The 26,128-nt window shown below is 46.7% G+C and overlaps 1 protein-coding gene across 4 annotated transcripts in view; it reads left to right on the forward strand.

Annotated features, from left to right (window-relative positions):
• The first annotated feature begins 10,029 nt into the window (after positions 1-10,029).
• Positions 10,030-26,128, forward strand: part of NSMF (NMDA receptor synaptonuclear signaling and neuronal migration factor) — a 47,595-nt gene continuing 31,496 nt past the window's right edge. For 2 of the 4 annotated variants that reach the window (XM_060251096.1, XM_060251100.1), the window contains exon 1: positions 10,032-10,313. In XM_060251096.1, coding sequence (XP_060107079.1) covers positions 10,243-10,313 — 71 coding nt within the window. In that variant the 5' untranslated portion in view covers positions 10,032-10,242. Of the gene's footprint in view, positions 10,314-26,128 lie in introns of all 4 variants that reach the window. The other 2 variants (XM_060251099.1, XM_060251097.1) reach the window with 2 other exon arrangements.

Here is a 26,128-nt window from a genome sequence, read left to right on the forward strand (position 1 = left end):
AAGTACTAAGCACCTAAGCAGGTCATCTCCCTCCAAGCTAATGAAGCCTAACCTGAGCTGCTGCATCAAAGCAGCTCCTGCATCAAAGCAGAGCTCCTGTTGCAAGTTAAAAAGAGCCAAAATGACTCGCTGAACCTCAGCTGCTAACCAGATTTGGCAGAGATACCCCTACTTTCAGACACCCATGTAATTTTTCCATGAGATTCTAACTTTTCTCCAGCTCATTAATTTGTGCACTGACATCTCATTCATAGCAAACCAGGAGTTGCTGCTACTAAAACAATCCTAGGGACTGCCCTCTGGTTCTCACACTGCCTCTTCCCTTGCATTAAGATGATGCCCACACTTTTGGGGGAAACTGCAAAGCTATGGTTAAATCTATGTCAGTGTGTGGCTCCCATAGGTCTGTTCCACTAATGGCAGTACTTTCTTCTGCCCCCAAAAGTCTTACGTTGGTGTTCTAGCATCAGCAAAAGGCTCTTTGGCCAGGGGAAAACATTGCCATTGGTGAGATTTTGAACCTTAAATTGTGTGTACACACACGGTTACTAAATCTTGTGGCCTCACTGTAGTAGTTTTTTTGCACCCCTGAATTACAATCTTCAAATGCAGATGTGAGGACTGAATTGGAAAAAATGGGAGATTGGGAACTGGGACAGTCCACTGAAGGCTCACACACAAAAGAACACCACAATGTGATTCCTTGGGTGGCTGTTAATTTGTCTAATGGAGGTAGAGCCTGAAGGGCCAATGATGGTTCAATTCTACCACCCACACAAGGAGAGGTAGCCAAAATGTTCTTTGGCTTTCTGCTCTGTGTGGACAGCTGTTGGCAGAGACCTTTCCTCAGTCCACTTTAGCAGCTCATTCTCCTTACCTCATGTCTTGGCTCACATATGAGAGAGTGGGATTGCCAGGTCAGTGTTGGAAAATACCTGGAGACTTTGGGGGTGGATCCAGAAGAGATCAAGGTTTGAGGAGGGGAGGGGCCTCAGCAGGGTACAATGTCATGGAGTCCACCCTTACAAGTAGCCACTTTCTCCAAGGGAGCTGATCTCAGTCAGCTGGAGATCAGTTATAAAAGTGGGAGATCTCCAGGCCCCACCTGGATGCTGACATTCCTATGAGAGGTGAGTACAGAGGCATCTCTGCCGTAACCACTTCAGCTCATACAAGGGGAAAGAGGATTAAAAATGCTATTTGCAGATGAGATCCTTGAAGGTGAATCATAGTGTTTGAAGGCACCTTCAGGGTAATCTAGTCCAGGGGACCCCCGGCTGCAGAGTGAGGCAGAGACTTTCACCTACTCCTTATTTAAAGATGGGGGGGGGGGCAGCGTGGGGCAACAAAAACCCCAGCAGCCCCACTGGTCCGTGGAAAAATTGTCTTCCACCAAACCGTTTGGGGGCCACCAAAAAAAGTTTGGGGGCCATTGATCTAGTCCAACCCCCTGAACAATGCAGGAAAATCACAACTACCTCTCCCTGCCCTCCTTTTCATGATCTGCCTAAGTTCACAGAATATTAAGCAGCCCAATTGAAGCTGTAGGGCTAGACAAGGCAGTGTGGTATGGTGATTCACAGCTGTCAGAGTAGGACTATTGATTATTTCCCACCATACCTCCTCGTGGTGGAAGTCACCAGATCTGTTGTCTAGTCAATGGTCAAACAGGAAGGCAACTGGGTATCAAGTTTTAAAGATTTATTTGCCAGGCACAAAAACATCAGTTACATAGTGTATGAGCATATGCAACAAATTGTTTTTTCCTTTTCTGTACTTAAGATTCTGCATAAATTTCAATTGCTGACATCTGCACAAACCAAGGAACAGTCTGTGTTAACCACAACATCTTTGGTTTCCGCTGTAGTCCTAGAAATAATTGCTAGCCAAGACATTTGCTCACCAGCTTCCTTTAAATAAGCTATTTTAAGCATAAATCCATACTTCTGCTTTTTTGCACAGGTTATGTGGGGGAACAAATATGGCTGCCCTAATGCTCAGATGTACATTCATATTTCACTCAGGCTCAAAGCAGCTAATACCTGGTTGCAAAGACACAAAAATTCAACTGTCTGATTCTTATTTAAAAAATTAATGCACTCACTAAATATCGGATTTTAAAAAATAGCTTTTAAAGTGCAAATAATTAAAATACTCAGAATGGAAAGCATAGAGAATTTTTTAAAAACTGCAGCGAAATCCTCCAAAACAATTTACCAAAATGTTCCCTGCAATATAACTGTTTTACGCACACTTTCTAAGTGTAGCAAGTGAAGACAGCATTCCAAAGGATTGGAAAAGTCAGCGGTTAGGGAAATCTGGGTTCAAATCTCAGCACATCTGTGACAGTCATGACTAGGTCATTGTCCTAGTCACTGTCACAGGGCTTAACATACCTCACAGGCTTGTTGTAAGGCTAAAATGGACAACCATGTATACTGCCCTGGCTCCTTGGAGGAAGACAGGAGCCGCAACACAGATAAACAGAATACATAACACTTTTCACCGGCTGAGTTAAATTCTCCCTTTTGCATTGCGGTGGCACCTCTGGCGAAGTATCACCTTGCTTATCTATGGCCTTTTTGTCATCCCTCCATCCTGTCAGCTCTGGAGGGCTGAGATAAACTTCATTAATTGCTCTGTTGGCTGGTTTCCCCAGAAGAGTAAAGGCTGAGAAGTTGAGAAAGAGGGTTATGGTAAACAGGGAGGGGGGGGGGGAGTGCTGAGTGGAATCAGAGGCTTTTTTCAGCCAAGAAGCTTTGGTGTTTTGCCACGTCTGCTTCCTCCTGCCAATTTAGGAACTCTGGACATTTAAGTCCTTGCCAGACGAAACTGGTTGCCAACTGATTACGGGGGGCGGGGAACAGCTTGGCCTGTGATATTCCCGTAGGCTTGCAAGAAAAAGATACAACCTGGGTTCCTGCTCTTAGGTTCACACAGCAGAGTCACGTGCATATGAATAGATGAAGTTGCTTTATGCTGAATCAGACCTTTGGCTCTGTCAAAGTCAGTATTGTCTACTCAGACTGGCAGCAGCTCTCCTAGGCTGGCTCAGGCTGAGATCTTTCACATCACATGCCACCTGGTTTTTTTAACTGGAGATGCTGGGGATTGAACCTGGGATGGACCTTCTGCCTCTCCCACTGTGCCACAGCCAAAACAACATCTGTTTAGAAGATACAAGGATGGGAGTAATTAATTTCAGAAAATGGGCTCTCAGACTGTCCGCATATACAAGATAATGCATGGGATAGAGAAGGTAGAGAAAGAAGTACTTTTCTCCCTTTCTCATGATACGAGAACTTGTGGGCATTCAATGAAATTGCTGAGCAGTTGGGTTAGAACTGATAAAAGGAAGTACTTCTTCACCCAAAGGGTGATTAACATGTGGAATTCACTACCACAGGAGGTGGTGGTGGCTACAAGCATAGACAGCTTCAAGAGGGGATGGGATAAGCATATGAAGCAGAGGTGCATCAGTGGCTATTAGCCATAGCTTATTGTTGGAACTCTTTCTGGTGCAGTGATGCTCTGTATTCTTGTGTTTGGCGGGGGGGGGCACTGTGGGAGGGCTTCTAGCCCCACTGGTGGACCTCCTGATGGCACTTGGGAATTTTTTTTGGCCACTGTGTGACAACAAGTGTTGGACTGGAGGGGCCATTGGCCTGATCCAACATGGCTTCTCTTATGTTCACAATTCCAGCTAACAAGCAAAACTAACCAGCAGGGACTCCACTCCTTGAAACTAAAACACATCAAATATCAGAGTCGGGGGAGGGGAACAGTCTGTTCCATTGTAATGTATACAATAAATACACTCACAACTGACCTTAAACCTTCAATAGCATCATAATCTGTACAGACATCAGCCAACAATGATTTCACAGCACAGAGTTAAACTGCTAGATGCTAAAGCTCTGCAGAACAAGCTGCTGTTGAAGGAACAGTTGCAAAAGATAGTAAATTAGCAGGTCTAAAAAGCAAATCCACCTGCAGAGATAAAATCTCTACCTTTTAAGTATTCATACAGTTTTGGGCATATTGTTGCCTCCCAACCTCAATTGTGAAGAATGCGGGCCTGCTTTGCAGTGTTGTTGTGTGAGACAGAGGGAAAGATGTTAAAGCTCTTTGCCATTTTTTAAAAGCTGTATTGATAAACGGGGTCACCACCTTTGCCAGACTCCTTTGCCATCAAAAGAGTGGTGTGATGAGCACAAATGCACCTGCTGAGCTTTTGCCAGGAGTCTGCCAGCTGAATTTCTGCCTGTTATGCATTTGTTAAATGTGCAGGCAGTCCTGTTAGGAAAAAGTGGCATTAACAGTGACCTCATGATCACTGTTTTGTACTTTTAGCTAACAAAAATTTATGTTAGCCTCCTCCCATGAGCACACATATTCCATTCTGACTCTACCTATGAGTTGGTAGATTATTCTGAAGACGAGTGCATGTGTGTGAAAGCCAGACGAAGTGTGCATGTGTACGAAGCCCTGAATTAAACTTTGTTGTTCTTAAAGGTGCCACTGGACTCAAACATTAGTCTGTTAATCAGACTGCCTCTGACATCTAGATCATGTGTTTCCTAGCTAGCCAGATTCCTCCGAGCTTTGCTTATCGCCTACCAGCTTCTGTCTTAATTTTTCCCATAACCCACCAGTGTTCTGCACCCCTGATCTGCCCTAATCTTTTTCAAATCTGACCTTGGCAAGCAGGACATGCTGTGAGTCTGGTGCCTTTGTCCTTGCAGCACATCAGTAACCTACCCAGATCCCACCCACCCCCTTCCCATCACAACATACAAAGTAAACAGATGCAAAATTTCCTGATTGGCATAATTTTCCCCAGTGATGTTATTTGGAGTTCCTCTAATGAGCGGGTTTGAGAATAGGCACATCAGCCTCTGATTGACTGCACTGCCTTGTTGAGATGATGAGAAACTTTGACACATCTGCAAGGCTCCGAGGGAGGTATGCTTGTGAATTTTTTGGCAGGTGTTACTTTGGTTCCACCACTGTTGCAGTGCCCCACATTATCCACATGGAAAAGAAGGTAGCTTATTGGATGAACATTCATGAGAAATTTTCACTCCATGCATGCGACTGCTCTGCCTTACACTGGCAGTTGGCCTATGGTGAACTTGCTACTTGATAGGATTAGCGCAGGAGTCAGGCCATTGGTCCAGCCTGCCTCATATTGTCTGCTCTGAGTGAAAGCAGCTCTCAGGCTTTGCTCAGAAAGGACTTTCTCAATGCCTTCCATCTCACTGAACTGGAGATACCAGGGACTGAACCTGGAACCTGCTGCAAGCAAAGTTGGGGTTTAGACATTACTTATTTACTTGGATATCAGGGCTTTTTTTGAGCAGAAATGCGGCTGGCTCGATGTCAGGGGGTGTGGCCTAATATGCAAGTGAGTTCCTGCTGGGCTTTTTCTACAAAAAGTCCTGTTTATAGCCTACCTTTCTTCCCAGTGTGGACCCAGAATCAGCTGATGCCATTGCTCTCCCTGTCTCCCTTTTATTCTATTCACAAGGCATTTTATTACCTTGTGAGGGATGTTATATTGAGACAGTGTGACTGGCCCAAGGTCACCCGGCAAGCTTCCTTGGCAGCCTGGGGGGATTCGAACCTGGGTATTCCAGATTCTAGTCTGATACTCTTAACTGCTAAACCAAGAAGGCTCAGTATTCCTGCCATCTTTCAGGGCTCATTTCATGTTCTGCTTGGAACAGCAAAGGCTTATCCACAAGCAAATATATTCTCAAGTAGGCACCTGAGTGCACATTTTTCAGTAACACTACATTGAACCTCTTGTCCTACATTACTCCTGTGGAATTTTTGTACGTGCACGCTACAAATGCACTAAAGGAGGACATGATCAAACAGGGACAAGAAGAGCCAAGGAGGAGCAATTCCAGACAAAGCCAAATGCAGCCAAAGCGCTCTGGTGCAGACATATCCTGTCCCAGGGGCCTCTGCGGAGAAGGATTCAAAACGTAATCCCGTTTTATAATACCACCGCTGAAGTAAGACTTCATCAACAGTGTGCTTTAGTAATTCTCTGCTTGCCCTCTAGGCCTTTGGTGGTCTTTGTGGGTCTCTTCTGAATCATTTCCAGTTCATTTGGAAGGCGGCTGTCGTGTTACCTGCCATGGCCCAGGTTCCATTGTTTGCTCTTCACGCAGGGTAATTTCTTTTGTGTACCTGCTGACAATTGGACAATTGTCGGGGGCTGCTGTTCAGAGTCCAAATTGCAGGTGATTTGCTGCAGAGGAGGAAATTGGAGAAGGCCAGCCAGCCAGCAGTTCTCGGCTGTCTGGTCAATTAAGGACTTCAGAGGAAAAGAAGCCCCGCAGCCGAGCAAACATCCCCTCCATTAGAGCCCTGACGAGATTAATTTTCCAGGAACTTCTGGTGGAGAGGGAGAAAAATTGGAGCTCTTAGCTTCCGCAGCAGCGTGCGACCGCAACAACTTGCACTTCCTGGTAAAAAGAAAATGACAGTTCCTGAACTGATCCTGCTGGAGGAACAGAAGGTGATTTTTCTTGTTTGTTCAGTCATGCCACCCTTCAGCAGGATGTGCCTGTAGTGGTTGTTGAGGCTCCTCTTCCCTGCAGCAGCAAGATACATGAGCCTCAACCACCACCACTGCCAAGGCACTGTCTCCAAGGGTGGGCTTTTGTCATAAATGAGGCTATCACCACCCCCTTTCCAGCTGAACTTGCTTAGAGAGTCTTCATCCGTGACATTTTGCTTAGTGTACACCCTCAAGACATTTAAAGTGTACACCTAAATAATTCAACTGGGAAAGACAGCAGAGCATGAATGAAGGGCATGCGCTCCAGCAGTCCCTTTTTACCAGGGATGATCCTTCTTTTATCTACCCGTCCCTAGTAAATCACTACTCCAGTTTGGTCATGATTTCTGGCTTTTGGAGGTGCCTTGTTAAGATGTAAAGGGGGTGAAAAATATAAAATGAACACAACATGTTCTTTGAAAGAAAATATAGAAATTTAATTATTCTATAATTATTTTATGAATTAACGTTATTCATAAATGAGAGATGTTATCTTGGTTGCATAATTGGATGTATTTTGGTTTATTGGTGTTCCTTTTTTAGAAAATTTGTTTAAATTTATATAGTTAATGTATGTTGAATTTGGGGATAAGTAGTAATATGTTTAAATTGGGGTTAAATAGTAATGGCAGAAGACTTGGAGTAGACCTGTATTGTTATGATGATAACTGAATGTATTGTTAGTGTTATATATGGGTTGTTTGCTCTGAGACCGAAGAAGGGGTGGATGCCTATATACAGGGCTTTTTTTGAGCAGGAATGCACAGGAACATAGCTTGCCATCAGGGGTGTGTGGCCTAATAGGCAAATGAGTTCCTGGTGTATGTGTGTCTCCTTTGTTATTTTTTTATTTCTTTACTAACCTTTCCCTTTTCTTTTCTTTTTTTTAATTTCTGTATCCTATAAGACAAAACAAAAATCTTTCTGTAAAAGATGATGCTCATGCGCCCTGCAAGAGTATAATTCTTCAGGGCTCAATTCCCTTTCAAACGTCTCTAGAAGTTAAACCTCTGCATGGGGAATAAAGTTTGAGTCCAGTGGCACCTTTAAGACCAACAGAGTTTGATTCAAGGTATAAGCTTTTGTGTGCACGCACACTTCTTCAGATACATTGAAATGGAAGTTACCAGTCCATACATATAGGTAGAGGGTGAGCAGCAAATTAACACACAACATAATGAAATTGTTTAATAGATCCAAGGACCCACAGGGATAACAAATTAAATGGTTACCATTTGCTTGGATTTAATTCTGGGGGCAGATACAGCCAACAAAATAAATGTATCAGAATCAAAGATTGATGGGAAGATGTACCTTTCTTAATGGTGGAATACTGAGAGTAAGTAACTGAGACCCTGCCATGATGTTCCTCTCATCTCTAGCAAACATCGTAGGTGCCATGCTGTGTGCAGCCTGGCTTTTCATATGCTGTAGATGAAGAGAGATATTTTGGACAGGGACAGCATTACCGTTGAACAGCAGTATGCTTTTAACAAACTTTTAACCAAAACAAAATTGTATTGGCTTTTAAAGCCATGGATGAGAAACTGTTGCAGAGTGTTTAAATAAATCATGGAGAAGGCAGAGTAGAGCTTTCGTATCTCGAAAATGATTCATCAGTTATCTTTGAAATAAGAACTGGGCTGTTCCTATTTTCACCTAAGAAATGTTGGAGGGAAGATGTTTCTGGGTCAGCGGGCTTTCTCCAGTAATTTTCCCCCCTCTCCAGCCAGTCACCAATGCTCTGCTACAGTTCCGGAGCAATCAACACTAATATGGTGAATGCACCCGCCCTATATTCATACCTGTCCTGAGCATCGGACATAGCAGTTCTTAGGGTTCTTGTGCCTGAAAGGCTTCTCCTTGCAAACCTGGGATGTTTCTTCAGCCAGAACAGGTGCTGTTTTGTGAGGGAGGCAAATCAGAAGTCAAATGGAGACTGGAAGGTGAAACATTAATCTTTCATGTTCAGCTCATAAACTCTCATGCCCAATTTCCATTCTAAGGTCCAGCTCCCCTGGAGACTCTGGAGAGTCACTGCCAGTTCAACCAGGCAATACCTAGCTAGATAGACTGATGTAGTTGGAGGTGCTTACCGGAAAACATGAAGCAGCCAAGTTGGACCACTGGTTATGTAGGTCAGTACAGGAAGCAGCTCTCCAGGAGTCTCAGGCAGCAGTCTTTCACAACACCTGATGCTTTTAAGTGGCAATTGCATGGATTGAACCTAGGACCTTCTGCATGCCAAGGACATGTTCTGCCCCTGCACCACTGCTCTGCCACTGTTCTGCGTCATCATTTTGTATTCACTTCTAGGCTGATGGCTTGCAGTTGGCTATTTGTCTTGCAGGGCAAGGGATGCTGGGACCTAAGCCTTCCTGGAGGATGTTGCCTTCCTGTGAACTCATAATGTGCATCTACAGAGGATGGCTGTTGATTTTAGTGAAGGAAAGATAGTTACAATTGCGGGCTGGCTGTTGTCAGTGGACACCAGAAGGCACTCCTGCTCTTTAGGGGATCTTGAAGGAAAGATAAATTGAGTGCTAGCTGAAAGTGGTTGGTCAGTTTGTTCAAGTGTGAGTTGCCATTGCACTTTGCACATAATCAGCACTTCCCTAGTGGTAGATGGCCATAGGGCAGTTAAACTTTGGCTGAAACTGTGTTCCTCTTGTTGGGATGTCATCGCTTATCATTTGAGACAAAATTGCACTTTGCAGGTGCTCAGGAGGCTGAGCACCTCCTTATTTCAACCAAGCTTGAGTCTAGGCAATGATTCTGGGGTGAGAGCCTCATTGCCTAGCTGTGGCTTCCCTTTACCTCACCCAGGGTTCATCTTAAAGTGATGCAAAGTCTGCAGTTGTTCCTCTAATCTCCCTCTGGTGGCATTAGGAGGTTGTAGGGTGACTGGATGTCTAATCCCACCCATCAACTTCTGTTCCCTTGTCCTGATGATATCAACCCTCCCTCCATAAAAGTGGCCCAACCAAGTTCCCTTTGTGCCAACCTGCTCAGAACCATGGCAGTGGGGTTTTTAGTTATCCAAGCTATTTTATAATGCCGCATTACAGCCATGCAGTCACAGAGGATGCGTTGATTCTTACCCCGCCCTCTTCAGCATCCCCCGCTTTGCCGTGATTAAATCTGGAATAACACAGTGTACGAAAAGCCCAGTATCTATCTGAAATGTCATATTCCGATTTGATGCCTGTTTTAAAATGCCCCCCGAACTTGCTTTCTGCACTTGCTCAGAGACACTCTGGCGTCCTCCTCCACGCTTTTGGAGCTCCGGGACGGTACTGAGCCGCCAAGCTATGCCGGTTGGCCTCCCCCTCCTGATGTCGGCTTCGGGGGGCGTCTCCTGGCGGCCCAAAGATAGGCATGCTGCCGCCCGGGCTTCCTGCGCCGCGCCCCGCCCCGCCTGCTCTCTCCTGCGGCGCCCGAGCTGCAGTCAATGGGCAGCCGCGATGCGCGCCGAGGGGCGGCCGGGCGAGGCGGCGGCTCCTCCTCCTCTTCTTCCAGCGGCACTCGCGGGGCCCGCCGGGGAGGAGGCGGCGGCGGCGGCCTGAGAGCGGCCCGGAGCAGCGGCGCTCGCAGCCTGGCCGGGGCCCCTGGGGGGCGGCATGGGCGGCTTGGCGCGGCGGCGGGGGAGATGAGCCTCGACGACCACCATGGGCACGGCCGTCTCCAAGCGCCGCTCCCTTCGTAACGAGGCGGTGGCGTCGGTGGCGGCCAAAGTCAGGTGAATCGCGGGGCGAGGGCGAGAGCGGAGGGGGGCACGGTGGCCCAAGGAGGGGTGGGGTGGGGTGGGGGGCACCGAGGGAGCCGTGCGTAAACGGAGAGGGCTGCTGCTGGCGGGCGAGGGCGGTGTGGGTGGGGGGTCTCGTCTCTCCCTCCCCCGGGAGAGGTTGCATGCAGGGGGAGACCGGAGGGGGGCGAGTGTGCAAAGGAAATCGTGAGTGTGCAAGGGAGGGGGGGAACGGAGTGGGAGTCGAGATCGTGCAAAAAAAAAGAACAAATGGAAATCGAGGGGGCGAGGAAGCGGGGGGGGGGGTGTTTAAGGGACTGCTTGTGGCGCGCGGAGGGGAGCGAAGGTGTCGTTCTGCACGGAAGGGGGCGAGCGAGGTGTGCAAGGGGAGCCCGACCCAGCGTGTGCAACTCAACAGCGTACCATGTTCCATGCCTGGAAGCAGTGTGGCAGTGTCTCTCTGGATACCAAATGCTGGGAACAAAAGACGGTGGGGGGGCGCTTTTGCCTTCATGCCTTGCACGTGCGTGTTCCGGAGGCATCTTCCCGGCGGCGGCTGGAAACAGAAGGCAGGACTCGCTGAAGCTTGGGGCTGCTGCTGTAGCTGAGCTTCTCTGGTGTGACAAGACCCTGCAAGGAAGCGCACTCTCAGCCACAGCCGGGGTTGGAGGGATGGACCCTGGTTTTCCTGTGCCTTCATCCTATGGGAGAGCTCTTGCACCATTTCAGTGGGTGGCCCTGCTTCCCCTCTCTTTGCTGAGGGGGGGGGGGGGAGTCACACACAGGGGAAGCGAAACATGTCCCAAATGCCAAGTATTTTCTTGGGGTCTTGCACAGTTTCCTCCCAACAGAATGGAGCCCATTCCCTGAGCATCATGTCTTCTCAATCTGCTCAATGTGCAATGCTTCTGCTGATGCTTCTGTGCTCCCTACTCTCCCGCCGTGCCAGGGAGTTGTGCACGCTGCTCTGTATTTTTAGTCTGACTGCTGCTTTGCACCCTGTTGAAATAGCATCTGACGTGAGGTGTGAAGCGTCTGGCACGCTTCCTGGCCAGGGACCTTTGTTGGCCAAGTCCCAAAGAGCCCAGGGCAGCTCCTGTGAACTTCCAGCTCTGGGAATGCAGCACAGTGCAGCGGGTGAGCTGCCTGCGCAGTTGTGCCACTTCCTAGGCAGAAAGCAGCAGCTGCCTTTGCTCCTGAGGCTTGGAATCGTCTCTGCCTCTCTTGTACAATTCACCCGTAAGGACACTTCATCACATTCACCTGCAAAAGGCATCCTGGGTATACGTGGGGTAGGGGTAGCAGGCTCTCTTCCTTGCTGCCTGTTCTGCGCTTTGTTAGCCCATGCTGCGTTGTGTGTATCTACTGCCGCTGTTGCTCCGCCGAGCCAAAAGTGTGGAGGAGGATGAGTTAATTGCCAAAACCAAGCCAAAATGAATTGCAAACCTTCTAGTGGATGGTTTAGAAATGTAGACATGGCTTTACAGGGAGAACTGACCCCATCAGAAATAAAACTGTAGGCTACTTTCGTTGGTGTTGCTGCATTTTGAAGAAATATATGAAAGGATGAAGAGCTTGTTTGGCAGGAGGGTACTCAGGACGCTTTTGGAACTGCGAGAATGCTGTGTGGAGTGTTCACTGGGCCCAGTTACATGTTACAAAGATACATTCTGGAGTTCAGATTGGGACTGCAGACTACAGACAGAGGGGACTTTAGTCTCCCCACCTGGCCTGAAGTCGCCCTACAGAGATGCTGTTTGCCCCCCAGGAAAGCTTGTGTGTAGCCATCAGTACATGCAACCAGATTAGATTTTTCTTTCTTTAAAATAATAGATTGGGTTCCTATGGGAATCCTACATAAATTCCAAAGGGGCAGATGTGTTACACCCTGACCTGAATAGCCCAGATCTCAGAAGCTAAACAGGGTCGACCTTGGCCAGTTTTTGGATGGGTGACCACCAGGCAATACCAGGGTCACTACATAGAGGCGGGCAATGACAAACCATCTCTTTTTGTCTCTTGCATTGAAAACCGCACAAGGGGTTGCCACAAGACAGCTGTAACTTGACAGAGGGGAAAAGATCTGTTGCAATACAACCCTAAACAGAGCCCTTTGGACTTAGAAGGGTGTAACACTGCTTAATATTGCACTGTTAGTTAGTTGCAGTAAAAGAATCAAGAGTCTTTTGGCACCATAAAGGCTAATGAATTTATTATGGTAGAAGCTTGCATGAGTCAGAGCTCACTTCATTAAAAGTGTGATGTAGGAGCCCTGGGACAGTAGGGTGTCGGATAAGTGGGCCCTTGAGTTGTCGTGATGCTAAGATGCTTTTTTAGGACACTGAATTTTAAGATATTCTGTTGATCACAAAGAGAAGTAATCTCTCCCACTGCAAGAGTAGACTTTTTCATTTGTCCACGCAGTGCAGGTTTTTGATGGCACCAGTTTGCAAACATGGGGGCTTGTTTGAGACCACATAATTCTTCTGTTTAAAAGATTAAAAATCAAGACCCACAAGATTCTAGGTCTTAGTCTTGAAAACTTGTGGAAAGCTCTTGGTAGAATGCTGGAGACCTTGGAACAAATTAGACAAAATCATCACAGGATGAGCAAGAATCCGCATGGCAAATAGGAGAGCTGTATATCAGTGATACAGAGCGGATCCTCTCCATTCAGAAAAACTCAGGCTCATATCCTTTTAGTTAAAGCTTCTTGGGTGTTGGGAAAGGCCTTTCTTTCTCTGCCTGAGATCCTGATGAGTCCTTGTCAGGTAGAGGAGACGAGACTCAGTTAGCAGGACTGTCTCTGCATAAGGCACCTTGACATATCCAATGTTGACTTTTTGTGGTGCAGGATTTGACTTATCTTGGTGCAACATTAAGATGTACTGTATTTATTTTAGTGCAAGGTATATGCCGATGTTGACTATGATAGCATTGTGAAAAATTGGGAAAAGTGAGTGCACACCTCTGAGCTTAGAGGAGCTGTGGAGCAAAGGCATGCTCGCCAGTTTGGTTTAGTGATTAAGTGTGTGGACTTTTATTTGGGAGAACCAGGTTTGATTCCCCACTCCTCCACTTGCACCTGCTGGAATGGCCTTGGGTCAGCCATAGCTCTCATAGGAGTTATCCTTGAAAGAGCTGTAAGAGCTTTCTTAGCCCCACCTACCTCACAGGGTGCCTGTTGTGGGGGGAGGAGATAAAGGAGATTGTAAGCCACTCTGATTCAGAGAGAAGGGTGGGGTTTAAATCTGTGGTCTTCTGCATGGAGCGGCATGCTTGCAAAACCATCTTCCTGGGAAATAGACCACAGTTAATTTCTCATTCAGGTGGAGGCAGTGCTGAAATTATGCAGGTGGTGGTACCATGAGTGTGTCTTTCAATAGGACCATTCCATGGTCTTTCATCACAGCTTACCCTGCTTGCTCACACAAAGCAAACCAAGAGTAGGAGAGGTGTGCTTTTGCATACCTGTGTCTTTGCCCACATTTGGCCATCCTGTGAAGCAGTCTAATAGGGTTCTTTATGGATGAATGGTCATGCACCTGCATTTGTCACTTGATGGCCAAGAAAATAAAACGTTACCAATAGAGTTTTCATTGAATCTCAGGCAAAGCCATCTCAGGGGCTGGTTTGTGCATGCACAATATCAGGGGATGATTTGATGGTGTGAATGGTCCAAAGACCACAGAAACAATATTCATGACACATTTGTTCACCACCTGTCTGCTGTCATGTAATTAAAACTGAGAGAAATCAAAAGAGAGAAGGCAGGTGTGACCACTGCCGGCTGTTGAGCGGTCAAGTAATGTGTGATCAGGACATTAAGAGTTTGAGAAGATATAAGACAGAGAGTCAAACGCAAGATTTAAACTGCCTGCCTGCCCTCTACTAGCTACACGCTGCCCAAAACTCCTTGAAACCCCTGGGAAGATTTTCACACGTCCACAGCACAGAACGATGCTTGCTTTGATAATACATGACATTTAATGATGGGATGTGCTTTGCAGTTCAGTCAGCCTCACTGCAGACTTGTGAGGTGTGTTTGTGCTACCCCTGTTTTACAGCAGGGGAAACTGAGGATGTGTTGCTGGAGTTCTGTTACAATTCCAGACATGGAATTTGATCTGTAAACATTAATTGCAGGGACAGAATTTAGATTGGGGGTTTAGCAGTAGGAAGAGTGAGTTTAACTCTTTTTCCACTGTCCCCAGTGCAGTTCCTTTGACTAGATCCCCCACTCCCTGTGCACACCTCCTACTTTAAGGGAACAAGAAAATCACCTATACTCTGCCTGTCTTTTTCCTCCCTTGCTGGGGTTTCAAACCCAAGAGGGACTGTATCCTAGTATAGAAGAGGAGTTGGATTTATACCCTGCCCTTCATTTGGAGTCTCAGAGCAGATTACAATTTCCTTCCCTTCCTCTCTTCACAACAGATTCCCTGTGAGGTAAGTGGGGTTGAGAGAGCGCTAAGAGAACTGCTCTTGAGAGAATAGCTCTGTGAGAACCGTGACTGATCCAAGGTCACTTAGCAGTTGCGTGTGAAAAAGTAGGGAATCAAACCTGGTTCTTCAGATTAGAATCCACTGCTCTTAACCACTACACTAAACTAGGAACAACCCAGGAATGACATGGGGGAAGTTAACCCTTTCTTCCCCACTGCAGTAGCCCTGATCCTCATTGCTTCCCCATTAGTTGCTTTTTAGGGCAAAATTACTGATGGCCCCATCATGGATCTCCAGCATCCAAGGTAGTTTGGTCTCAAGGCTAACAACGCATAGCTTGTCCAAGGCAAGGCAGTGTGCCCTTGGTAAAAGTGAGGGCTTGAACTCTGGATTTTCCAGTAGGCAGCAGAGTAACAGGGTGCACTGGAAGTGTATGGAGCAGGGTTGTTTTTAGGGGTGCTGACACCAGTAGAACACTGTTCTGTAAATGGTGCTGCAAGCCTACTTCGCGGGGTCTTGTCTGACAATTGCACTGGGATGAAGTGACCATCCCCCAGAATACATACATGGGGACCCACTGATCTTTAGGGTGTCACCCACCACAGCAGACCACAGTGGAGTACCCAGAGCAGCAGTCTTAGTGGCCTCTGTTTGGTGTATTGGTTATGTGTGCAGACTTTAATCTGAGAGAACCAGGTTTGATTCCCCACTCCTCCACTTGCAGCTGTTGAAATGGCCTCAGGTCAGCCATAGCTCTTGCAGAGTTGTCCTTGAAAGGGCAGCTTCTATGAGAGCTCTCTCAGTCCCACCTACTGGGGGTCTGTTGTGGGGGAAGAAGATAAAGGAGATTGTAAGCCAGATTGTAAGAGAAAGGTGGGGTATAAATTTATGGCTTTCTTCTGTATCCTGCAACATCTGGCAAGAGCACCAAGGCCCAAAAAAGGACAGAGACCTCCATGACACATACACAGTTTGCAGCTCAGGCTTTCAAAGAGGTAGCTGAGCAGGAAACACTCTGCATCCCTCTCGGACAAGCAGCAGGTGCAGGCAAAAAGGAGGGAATGACTGAACCCCATCTCCATTTCTAAGGGCTCTCTGGTGCATGGTCGGTCCTGGCCAGGGAGAAGAGAAGAACTTTGGATTCTGCAAAAAAAAAAAAAATCACGATGGGGTTGATAAAGTTTGAAATCCGTTGCAGTGGAGTAATGCTGAGCTAGGAAATCATTAATGCTCAGTCTCAGCTCAGTAATTGGGTCCAGGGAGCTTCTCCTCTTTTCTCTTCCCCCACCCCCTCAGCTACACAGTCAGGGGCAGCCCCAGAGGCACTGCTGGAAGTCTCCAGGTTCACTCGGTCGCTTGGTTTTCAGTCCTGCATAGCTGATGGGATCCCTTCCCAAGATGGTTAATTAAGTTCTGTGCAGATTTGTCTTGCCCTTGTAAACAACCAAATGGAGGCGCACCAATAAATCACTTCTTGCCAAGGCAGGGGACGTTTCTGAATGCAGGTCCTCAACACAATGCTGCTGTTTCTCTGGTGGAGTGTGGGATGTAAGGCAAGAGGGGAGGGACAGAGGACTTCCCAGGTTAATTTTGCACCTACCAAGCGTTTGGAGAACCTTGCAGTTTTAAAAAAATCTGATTCTGAGACATTTCTGTAGAATTAGCCCCTGATTCAATCCAGCCTGTATTAACAGTTGATGAAAGCAATGTCACCCCAGAGTCGGAAACGACTGGTGCTTGCACAGGGGACCTTTCCCTTTCCTACCAGCACAGTGTAGAGTGGGATCTGAGAGGTGCAGATTTGAATCCCTGTTCTGCCATAAAGCTTGCCGGGTGACCTTGGGCCAGTCACACAGACTCAGTAGCTCTGAGGATAAAATGGAGGAGAGGAGAATTCTGCATATCCCTGCATACCCACCCTCCCCCTGAGGGAGGGTGGCACAAGAATGGACTAAATAAATACACTGACACACATTTACAGAACTGTATATATTAAATAAGATCATTAATTATTTGGACCAATTTCAGGGAGGGGGAACTAGTCAGAAATCTGCAGTTGTGTCATTTTTTCTGTGGGCACTATTCAGGGAGAGAAGGGGAAGAGAAATAGACAAAAGGACAGAGGAGTCAGATGTGAGTCTCCCTTCGCGTATGTTATGAGCAGTTGCTGTTTTTAGCTTTGGTGGCAGAAAGTGCCTTCATGTCGCAGCTGACCTACGGTGACCCCATAGAGCCAGTTTGGTGTGGTGGTTAAGAGCAGCAGACGCTAATCTGGAGAACCGGGTTTGATCCCGCATTCCTTCATGTGCAGCTGCTGGGTGACCTTGGGTCAGTCACTGCTCTCTCATAGCTGTTCTCTCAAGAACAGTCCTCCCAGAACTCTCTCAGCTCCACCTACCTATGAGGAGAGGAAGGGAAGGCAACTGCAAGCCACTCCGAGACTCCCAAGTGGGTAGGGTATAAATCCAACTTCTTCTTTTCAAGGCTTGAGAGGAACAGAAGTGGTTTGCCATTGCCTCTGAGTAACAATCCTGGACTTCCTTGGAGGTCTCCTATCCAAGTACTCACCAAGGATAGTCCTTCTTAGCTTCCAAGATTTGATGAGATCAGACTAGTCTGGGCCATCCAGGGTGGGGTGTTTCTAGCTTTAGCAGTCTCTTGTATTTCCATGGGCTGTTAGCAGCAATTTGTTGAAAACGGCACCTTGTGACTTTCTCTTTCAACACCTTGCATCCTTGGTTCGGAGCAGTGTTCCCTTCCCTCTAAGCTGAGCTAGTGTGAGCTCACAATTTTTTAGCCTCTGGTTCACACATTTTTGTCTTAGCTCGGGAAAAATGGCCCTGGAGCAAACTAATTTATGCAGTAGCTCACAACTTTAATGCCAGTAGCTCATGAAGTAGAATTTTTGCTCACAAGACTTCACAGCTTGGGGTCCAGTGGGTTGTAAAAGGGTTCCTCATCTGAGGGACCATAATACGATGATAGAGGTCTCAGGTTAAATCCATTGCATGATGATCTAAAGGATCTCAAGAAGACCTAGGATGTCTGAAACCCTGAGATTCCAGTGTTATTAGCAGCAGACATTGGGACAAAAGGACCAGTGGTCTAACTCCGCATAAATTAAATTATTTAAATTATTTTAAATGCTTTTAATGTAAATATTTTCTATTGTAAGCTATGTATTGTGAGCCGCCCTGAGCCTGCTTCGGCTGGGAGGGCAGGATATAAATCCAATAAAATAATAAGGCATCTTCTGTCCATGGGCAGCTCTGAAATGTGGGTGAATCACTCCTCCTCAGGCCATTTCTGCTCAGGAAAATGAAGCAGGGGAGGCAGGAGCCCCTCCTTCCCCCCATGTTGTGGTCCCAACCCAAACCCATCCCTCGCAGACCTTTACGACAGCGGTCCTCAACCTTTTTGGCACCAGGGACTGGTTTTGTGGAAGACCATTTTTCCATGGACTGTTGGAGGGAGGGTGATGGTTTGGGGATGATACAATTGTGCACTTTATTTCTATTATTACATTGTAATATATAATGAAATAATTATACAACTCACGGCCCGGTTGCTAACAGTCTGCGGACCAGGACCGGTCCATGGCCCAGGGGTTGTGGACCCCTGCTTTATAGCATTATTCCCATCAGTGGCTATGCAGCTGTGGGGTGCGTCGGGTTCAGGGACCCTGGATTTGGTTTGGTAGAAAATGTAACTGTGAAGTTTGGCCCTTGGGGCTGTGATTGAATGTATGCTTTACAAGCAGGAGATCCCAGATTCAATCCCCAGCATGTCCAGTTAAAGGGATCTCAAACAGCGGCTGTTGAGAGAGGCTCTGCCAAAGACCCTGGAGAGTGTATGCCAGTCGGAGATGATAATACTGAGCTAGGGAGATCAACGGGGTGACTCTGTATAAGGAAGGCTTCTGTATCTACCAGCATTTCACTGCTAGAAAAACCTTTTCCTGTGGGGTTCCACTGTTGCGTCGCAAAGGGATTGAACTTGTAAAATGCTTTGTGGGAAAGGAAGGATTGAGAAGTGCTGGAAGAGTTCTGAGAAGGTAGTTCAAGGCATAAGGTGGACACCCAGAGGAAAGCAGTGTGGTGGCTTAAGGTAGCAGGTGACCTTCAAACCAGTGGCAGTGGTAGGGCTGGAGGACTGAAGGTCACGGTAAGGGTTTTTAGGGCACAGAGAGACTGGGTGGAGAAGAAATCCCCCCTCCCAAGTCAAATTGATAGCAATGCTATTTTGCCTCCCTCTTTGTAGCGCATGGCTGAGCTCACTTGCTGGAATCACCTAAAGCAATTTGCTCTTTCCAGCTGCTTTCTTGTGGTGTGTTATGATCTGGATTGTGCAGGTCACCTTGCAGTATGGCAGGAGTGTGAGCAGTTTGGAGAGGCTGCAATGAACTACAAAGCCTTTTGGACCCCTGTCCTCTCCCCCACTCCCCCGCATCTGCAGGAGAATGTATTGTATGTGTGTCACTATGTAGTGTCTTAACAATCAGGCCTGTGTGATTCTTCTGTGCATCTGAGGCTGAGAGAGGGTTGCCAGGTCTGACTCAGAGAATGTCTGGGGACTTTGTGGGGTAGAGCCGGGAGCAATGTTGTGACAAGCTTGATTGAACTCTGAAGGGAATTTTGGCCATCACATTTAAAGGGACTGTGCTCCTTTTAAATGTCTCCTTCACAGGAAATATTGAAGGATGGGGGTACCTTCTTTTGCGGCTTATAGAATTGGACCCCCTGGTCCAATCTTTTTGAAATAGGAGTGGTGGTTTGAGGAGAGGCACCATATGCTGAAAATTTGGTGCTTCTTATTCAAAAAACAGCCCCTCAGGTACTCACAGATTGATTCTCCATTGTAACTTATGGCATCCAGTCTCCATAGGGTATAATGGAGTGTCCAATAAACATTCAACCCCCCCCCCCCCGCTTTCAAATAACCCTGAAGTGGGGGGAGGGCCTCCAAACCAGGGGATCTCCTGCCCTCAACTGGAGATTGGCAACCGTAGCTGAGATTATATATTTACATTGCACACTGCTGTACCTTGCCCCAGGCCACGAGTGCTTCAGTGTGCAAAAGCTCCATTTGTGTTGTTTTCCTTGATTAGAAAAGCAGCCTTCCATCAAAGGACAGCTTCAGATCTCCATCAAAGGACAGCTTCAGCCCTGCCCTTCAGTTGATGCGTTTTTATGCACGGGAGCACCGTGCATTCGAAACATTGCAAACTTCACAGGGTTAATAAAATGCATACCTGAAACAACCTTTTCTCTGCCTCCTCGTATCGGGAAGTGACAACTTTATACTAATCTTTTTCTCCTCTTGAAGCAATCCCCACCTTGCTCTAAAATTACATCAGTTGTGCACTGTGCATGTAAAAACCCAATGCCCTTTGGGCTTCTCTGTGTACCCGTGTCTTCCCAGTCCCCCTTCTTGGCTGCTGTTGCCTTTTCTTTCATTTCCTTTGGGTGCTGCAACACAAAGTGTGTTGCTTTCCCTTAGGCACCGTTTTCTAAGCGGCATTGCCTCTGCCGCAGAAGTGCCTTTAGACGGCTGAGTCTAGCTGGTCTGCAGAGTGTCTCCCGCTTGCCAAATTAATCATTCCATCGTAATAAAGAGAGATGATTTCTGCCTGATTTCCCTCCCCATCATCCCCAATGTTGAAATTTTGACCAGTGGGGCTTTATGTTGTCCTTGTGTTACTTTCAGCACAAAACTGCATTTCCCTCTCGGGGAAGGGGGGCTTTTAAAACTCAATTTTGCTCAAGTGTCCAAGAAAATCCAGGAAGGATGGCACATGGAGCATCTGTGTGGAACTGAAAAATAGCCAGGGGGATGAGTTTTTGTTCTGATGAGAATTGGTGAATAGGTGGCCAGTTTTTTTGTCTTTAAGCAGAGGACGAGAAAGATCACGGCTGGAATGAGGAGCTCAGCAAAAATGTTTGCCTGGGCAAAATGTAAGGCACGATGATTAGCATTGATGGAATACTTTGGAGCCTTACTGAGCTCATCACGTACTTGCCAAGATCCTTACAACCACCCGGCCATTACTCCCATATTGAAGACATTGCAGTAAAGCTACATAGCGTTGTGACTCTGACTTCCATGCTGAGAAAATTAGAAATGGTGCACTGATTAGGGTCATCAGGAAAGGCTTATGGGCTGCTTATGCTCCGGTTATACTGTATTGACCTGAAGGAAAGGTGAGCCTGAATGGGAAGCAATTTCCTTAAATACAGAGGTATTTTATTCTCTGCCTAACTGTAACCTATACGTGAATTTATGATTGCTCCATCTTTCTCTTCAGTGCTGAGCAAATCCTCTTCCTGTCTCTTCCCAGTCTTTGTAAAATTGCTAAGTTTTATTGTTGTGCTTCATATTATTCAAAGCACTTCACATATATTATCTCTGTAATTCTCTGTAAACAGCCCCTTTAACCTGGGTGGATATTATCCCTGTATTGTTGTGGAGTGGCTGATGGTGAGAAAGTGGGATGAGAAGCATTCCCTTCCCTCACATCATATAAAAGCCTTATAAGAAGGGTTGTGGAAACCACAATGCAAGATTGCAGGCAACGTCATGACCTATTGAGAGAAGCATCTAAAGAGTTTGTTCCTGCAAGCATAGTCTTAAACCCCCAGTTTCGGCTGATCTGGGTCCTCCCCACCTGGTGAATTTATGGCAGAGGCTTGCCTTGATCACAGGACTTCCTGATTTACAATTCATTTTCTTTGGCCCAAACTACACATTGCATTTAGCACCTGGTCCCATGAGGAACTGGCAGTAGGGCTGCCAATCCCCAGGTGGGGGCTGGGGATCCCCCGGTTTGGAGGCCCTGCCCCCGCTTCAGGGTCGTCAGAAAGCAGGGGGAGGGGAGGGAAATGTCTGCTGGGAACTCTATTATTCCCTATGGAGATTTATTCCCATAGAAAATCATGGAGAATTGATCCGGGGGTATCTGGGGCTCTGGGGGGGCTGTTTTTTGGGGGTAGAGGCACCAGATTTTCAGTATAGCATCCAGTGCCTCTCCCCAAAATACCCCCCAAGTTTCAAAAAGATTGGACCAGGGGGTCCAATTCTATGAGCCCCAAAAGAAGGTGCCCCTATCCTTCATTATTTCCTGTGGAAGGAAGGCATTGAAAAGGTGTGCTGTCCCTTTAAATGTGATGGCCAGAACTCCCTTTGGAGTTCAATTATGCTTGTCACAGCCTTGATCTTGGCTCCACCCCCAAAGTCTCCTGGCTCCACCCCCAAAGTCCCCAGATATTTCTTGAATTGGACTCGGCAACCCTAACTGGCAGCCACAAATTCTTTGTGGGAATTCAGTTCTAAAGTGGTGAAGGGACCTTTGGAACTGCAGTGTGGAGGGAGGAGGGACTCCAAGCTTCGCCTTGTGTGTTCTGTATTCATAATCCAAGTTGGTCCCAGGGTGGACAGACTGCTCAGGTTCATCACTGTGTGTTCATACTCTAAAGAAAAGCTACAGTCCTTTGGCCATTTTCTCCTCCTGGTTGTTCCTTCCCATTCAAGATAGGATATTTCTCTGGGCATGTGAAAGGGCCTTTTGAAATACTGATCTGGGTCCTTATGCATGTAGCCTGTCATGGTGACCTTGGTTTTGGTTATGTAGGATTTCTGAACTTCTCGTCAGGACAGATGGTTCAGTCCTTCCCTGTTTTCTACCACACCACACACTGGAGAAGGACTGAGTGGTCTCTACAGCTGGCTTCTTGCAATGAGCATGGGATGTTCTGGGAGGAAAGTACCCTTGCTTCTAGTTTTGTGCTCGAATGCAAGCAGGGACTGTCTAGACAGTGTCCTTAGTGCATGGATTGGCAACTGGTGGTGCAGTGGTTAACCTCTGGCTGCAGGTTTCTTGCTTCTGGCCAGCCTGTTTTCCTCCTATCCTTTCTCTTTTCCAGACCAGGGATCTGGGGGACATGCATTCCTAGGTTATTTGGGAAGAAGAGCAGGGGAGAATGCTATGTTTTTTTCTGCATATAGTCTATCCGCTATATTCTTATTCTTTCCCTGATTCAAGGATAGGAATGACTGAGGAGTCCCTCCCCACCCACCCCCACCCCCCAAGAAAAAGGAGTTGCAGAAACCACAGAATAAGAGTCCATGAGAGGAAGCATGAAGGGATTTGGTGGTCCCTGTGTCCATATTATGATCCACCCCCACCACCTTGGTTGATCTCATTGCTTCCCACTGCCTTACCTGGGGGAAGATGGAACCATGCCAAGATATTCAGTGTTGCCAGAAGCATTATTAGGGCAGCCTTCGTGACACAGACAAACAGGAATCAGCCCGTGCAAAACAACCTTTAGTGAAGCGGTGGGTTGTGAAATGCTAATTAAATGCTTATATTTCAAAGCCGCTTAGATGGGAAACCCATTCGGCAAGCATGGCTTGGAAGTGTCAGGCTCCGATGAGCTGAGGCCACCGCTGGGATTCTTCTCATTTGTCTCCTCAATTAGCGGAGCCCACGGACGGCACCTGCAAACCTGCTTGCTTTAACCCAGGGAAGTCTGAAACAAAGACCCCTCTTGAGAGGGAGAGATCAAACTGTGGGTGTGTGGAAAATTCTCAAGACATTTACTCGGTGGGGTGGGCTGCTGCCACAACCTTGAATTGAGGTGGGGGGAGGCTGTTGCATTCCACAAGCATTATTTTAAAAAATCAAAGTCATAGCAGCATTGAGCTGTCATGCTGTGTTTGTTTGCACAAAACTACCGGAGAAACTGCCTTTCTTTTGCAGAAGGGAAATTAGTTGGAAGGGGGGGACTGAAGCTGGTGATTCTTCCCATTCACCTCACCGGCAGAGTGAAAAGGATCTCACTAATCAGCTTTACCTCTCCCTGTTAGCTGGGAAGTTATCCTTTTGTGGTTAGTTGGGAGACCACCAAGGAAGTCTGGGGTTGCTGCTGAAAGAAAGGCTGCTGCAAAGCACCTCTGCACCACTTGTGTCTGGAACACCCCATAGATGGGGTCACTGTGAGTCAGTTGTGAGAGGTGTGTGGGTTCCCTCTTCCCCCTTTCATTGTTCCTTTGATCACACACACACACCCCTGGACTGCTTTATGTCCTGGTAGGGGAAAAGGACAATTTGAGACAACTGTGCTGGCTTTCACACTCACACACACACACAGAGGACGAAAACCAGCCCAAGGTGGCATTTTTGATTGAGAACATAGCAACACAGGGAGGACTTGATGTCTCTCTTCTTCACTACGAGTTTACAGTCCATATTGAGGCACCCCAGGTAGCTTAGGCCAGATCAGATGTCTGTATTATTTACTATGGGACTCCAATATCCTAGGCGTTTTTGCCCATTTCTGAAATCCATGTGATTCCTTAGCATGGGTTGGGCTAGGCTGGGGAAATGTTTCAGAATCCTAATTGTCATCATCTGCTTCTCAGGTACTAGCTTTTTACAACTGTGCTTGGAGAAAGACAAAATTGCCAGCACCAAACATTTAGACGCTTGGCTAATCAAGGTTTTGTTTGCTTATTTAACCCTGTCTTAGGAGGTAGCTGATCCTCCCATTAAGAACATAAGAAGAACCCTACTAGAACAGTCCAGAGGTCCATCAAGTCCAGCATTCTATATCATATAGTGGCCAAACCAGCTCTTCCAGGGTGCCAGCAAACAGGGCGTAGAAGCCTTCTCCTGATGTTGCTTTCTAGCACTGGGATTCAGAGGTTTACTGCTTCAGAATTTGAAGGTTCCCTGTAGTCACCTTGGCTAATTGCCATTGATGGACTTTTCCTTCCACTTACAATGAATTCCACAATTTAATTACTCATTGAGTAATTGTCTTGAATCTGTTGTGTAGCAACTTCATTAGGTACCCCTAATAGCTCTCTCTATTCACTTTCTCCATCCCATGCATAATTTTATAAACCTCCATCATGCCCCCCCCAGCCGTCTTTTTTCTAGGCTGAAAGGTCCCAGACTCTTCAGCCTTCCTTCATTGGAAAGGTGCTCCAACCCCTTGATCGTGTTGTTTGCCCTTGCCTGCATTTCCCCCCAGCTCTGCAATATTATTTACTTTATGATACGATGACCAGAAGTGTACATTGTATTCCAATTGAGGCTACTGCACCATAGCTGTATACAAGGACATTGCAATACTGGACATTTTACCTTCAGTCCCTTCCCTTTCCTGATAATCCCCTCCGTGTAGTTTGCCTTTTTCAGTGCTGTTGCATGCTAAAATGACATTTTCATTGACCTATCCACTACAACCTAATTTCCTTTCAGATTGTCAGTTCACACCCATCAGTATATAGTTAAAAGTAGGGGGTCTTTTGTCCAGAACTTGAACTCCATTTGCTGTGTTGTTGGCCAAGTTGGAGACATCCTCCTAGATCTTTTCAAGAAATGCTTTGGTTTTCATCATCCTGAATAATGTCCTGCTTACCCATTCCATCTCCACTCCAGGTTTTTATTTTCCCCCTATAACCCAGGATAGTAGGATGTAAAGTCTGAGAATTTCATTTGTGCTGCAGATCAGCCCCTGGCTTGTAAACAGCTACCCATCTGGTGTTCTGTGACATGCAGTTAGACTTTAAACTAGGGTTTGTAGCTGATCTGTCTGATCTTAAGTTACAAATCAGTGTCCATTGCACAGTACTGTCCATTGTGGTGGTTAGGCACAGAGATGACAGCATATAAAGGATGGTTTCCCCGTTGGGAGGAGGGACAAGAGACAAGAAGTAGACAAACTTAGATGTGTGACTTAAATCTGCTAGACTAACCAGAGTTAGTCGCACAAACCATGGCTTAAAGAAACCACAGTCTGTGAACTGTGAATGCAGCTGTAATCACAATTCCTCACATTTCTCCCAAGCACCCTTTCCTTCTGCCATTTCTCCCCCCTCCCCTTGTAGATTCTACCTCCACTGTTGTAATTTGCATTGTAATCTCAGTGCAGAGGCCTGTGTTTTTGGCTTTTTAAAGATCTCTGTAAAATGGCATGTATGTTTGAGTGTGAATCCTGAGCAGTGATGACTGATGTAGGTGCACGGCTAGTAAAAACAGTCATAGGTTGTAACGTTTATGACCTTGTTTGCTCGTATCTGCAGAATGTGAAAAAATGGTAATGTAGCTGTTTCAGAATAGCTCAAATTGCTTTGTTTATAAAAAGGAAAAGCGGGGAAGTAGTAGGATTTAGAAAATACCAAGCTAGGGCTGGGAAGACTCAGGTTCATACCTGTCCTTGGATGAGGAATTCAGTGGGTCACCTTGGATTATTCTTTCTTACCCTTGGAGTGACCTACCACACAAAGTTTGTGTGAGAACAAAATAAAGAGTGTCGGGTCCACCCTGAGCCCCTTGGAGAAAGTGTGAGATAAAAATC

This window comes from Heteronotia binoei, chromosome 12, assembly GCF_032191835.1.
Source record: "Heteronotia binoei isolate CCM8104 ecotype False Entrance Well chromosome 12, APGP_CSIRO_Hbin_v1, whole genome shotgun sequence".
Lineage (NCBI taxonomy): Eukaryota > Metazoa > Chordata > Lepidosauria > Squamata > Gekkonidae > Heteronotia > Heteronotia binoei.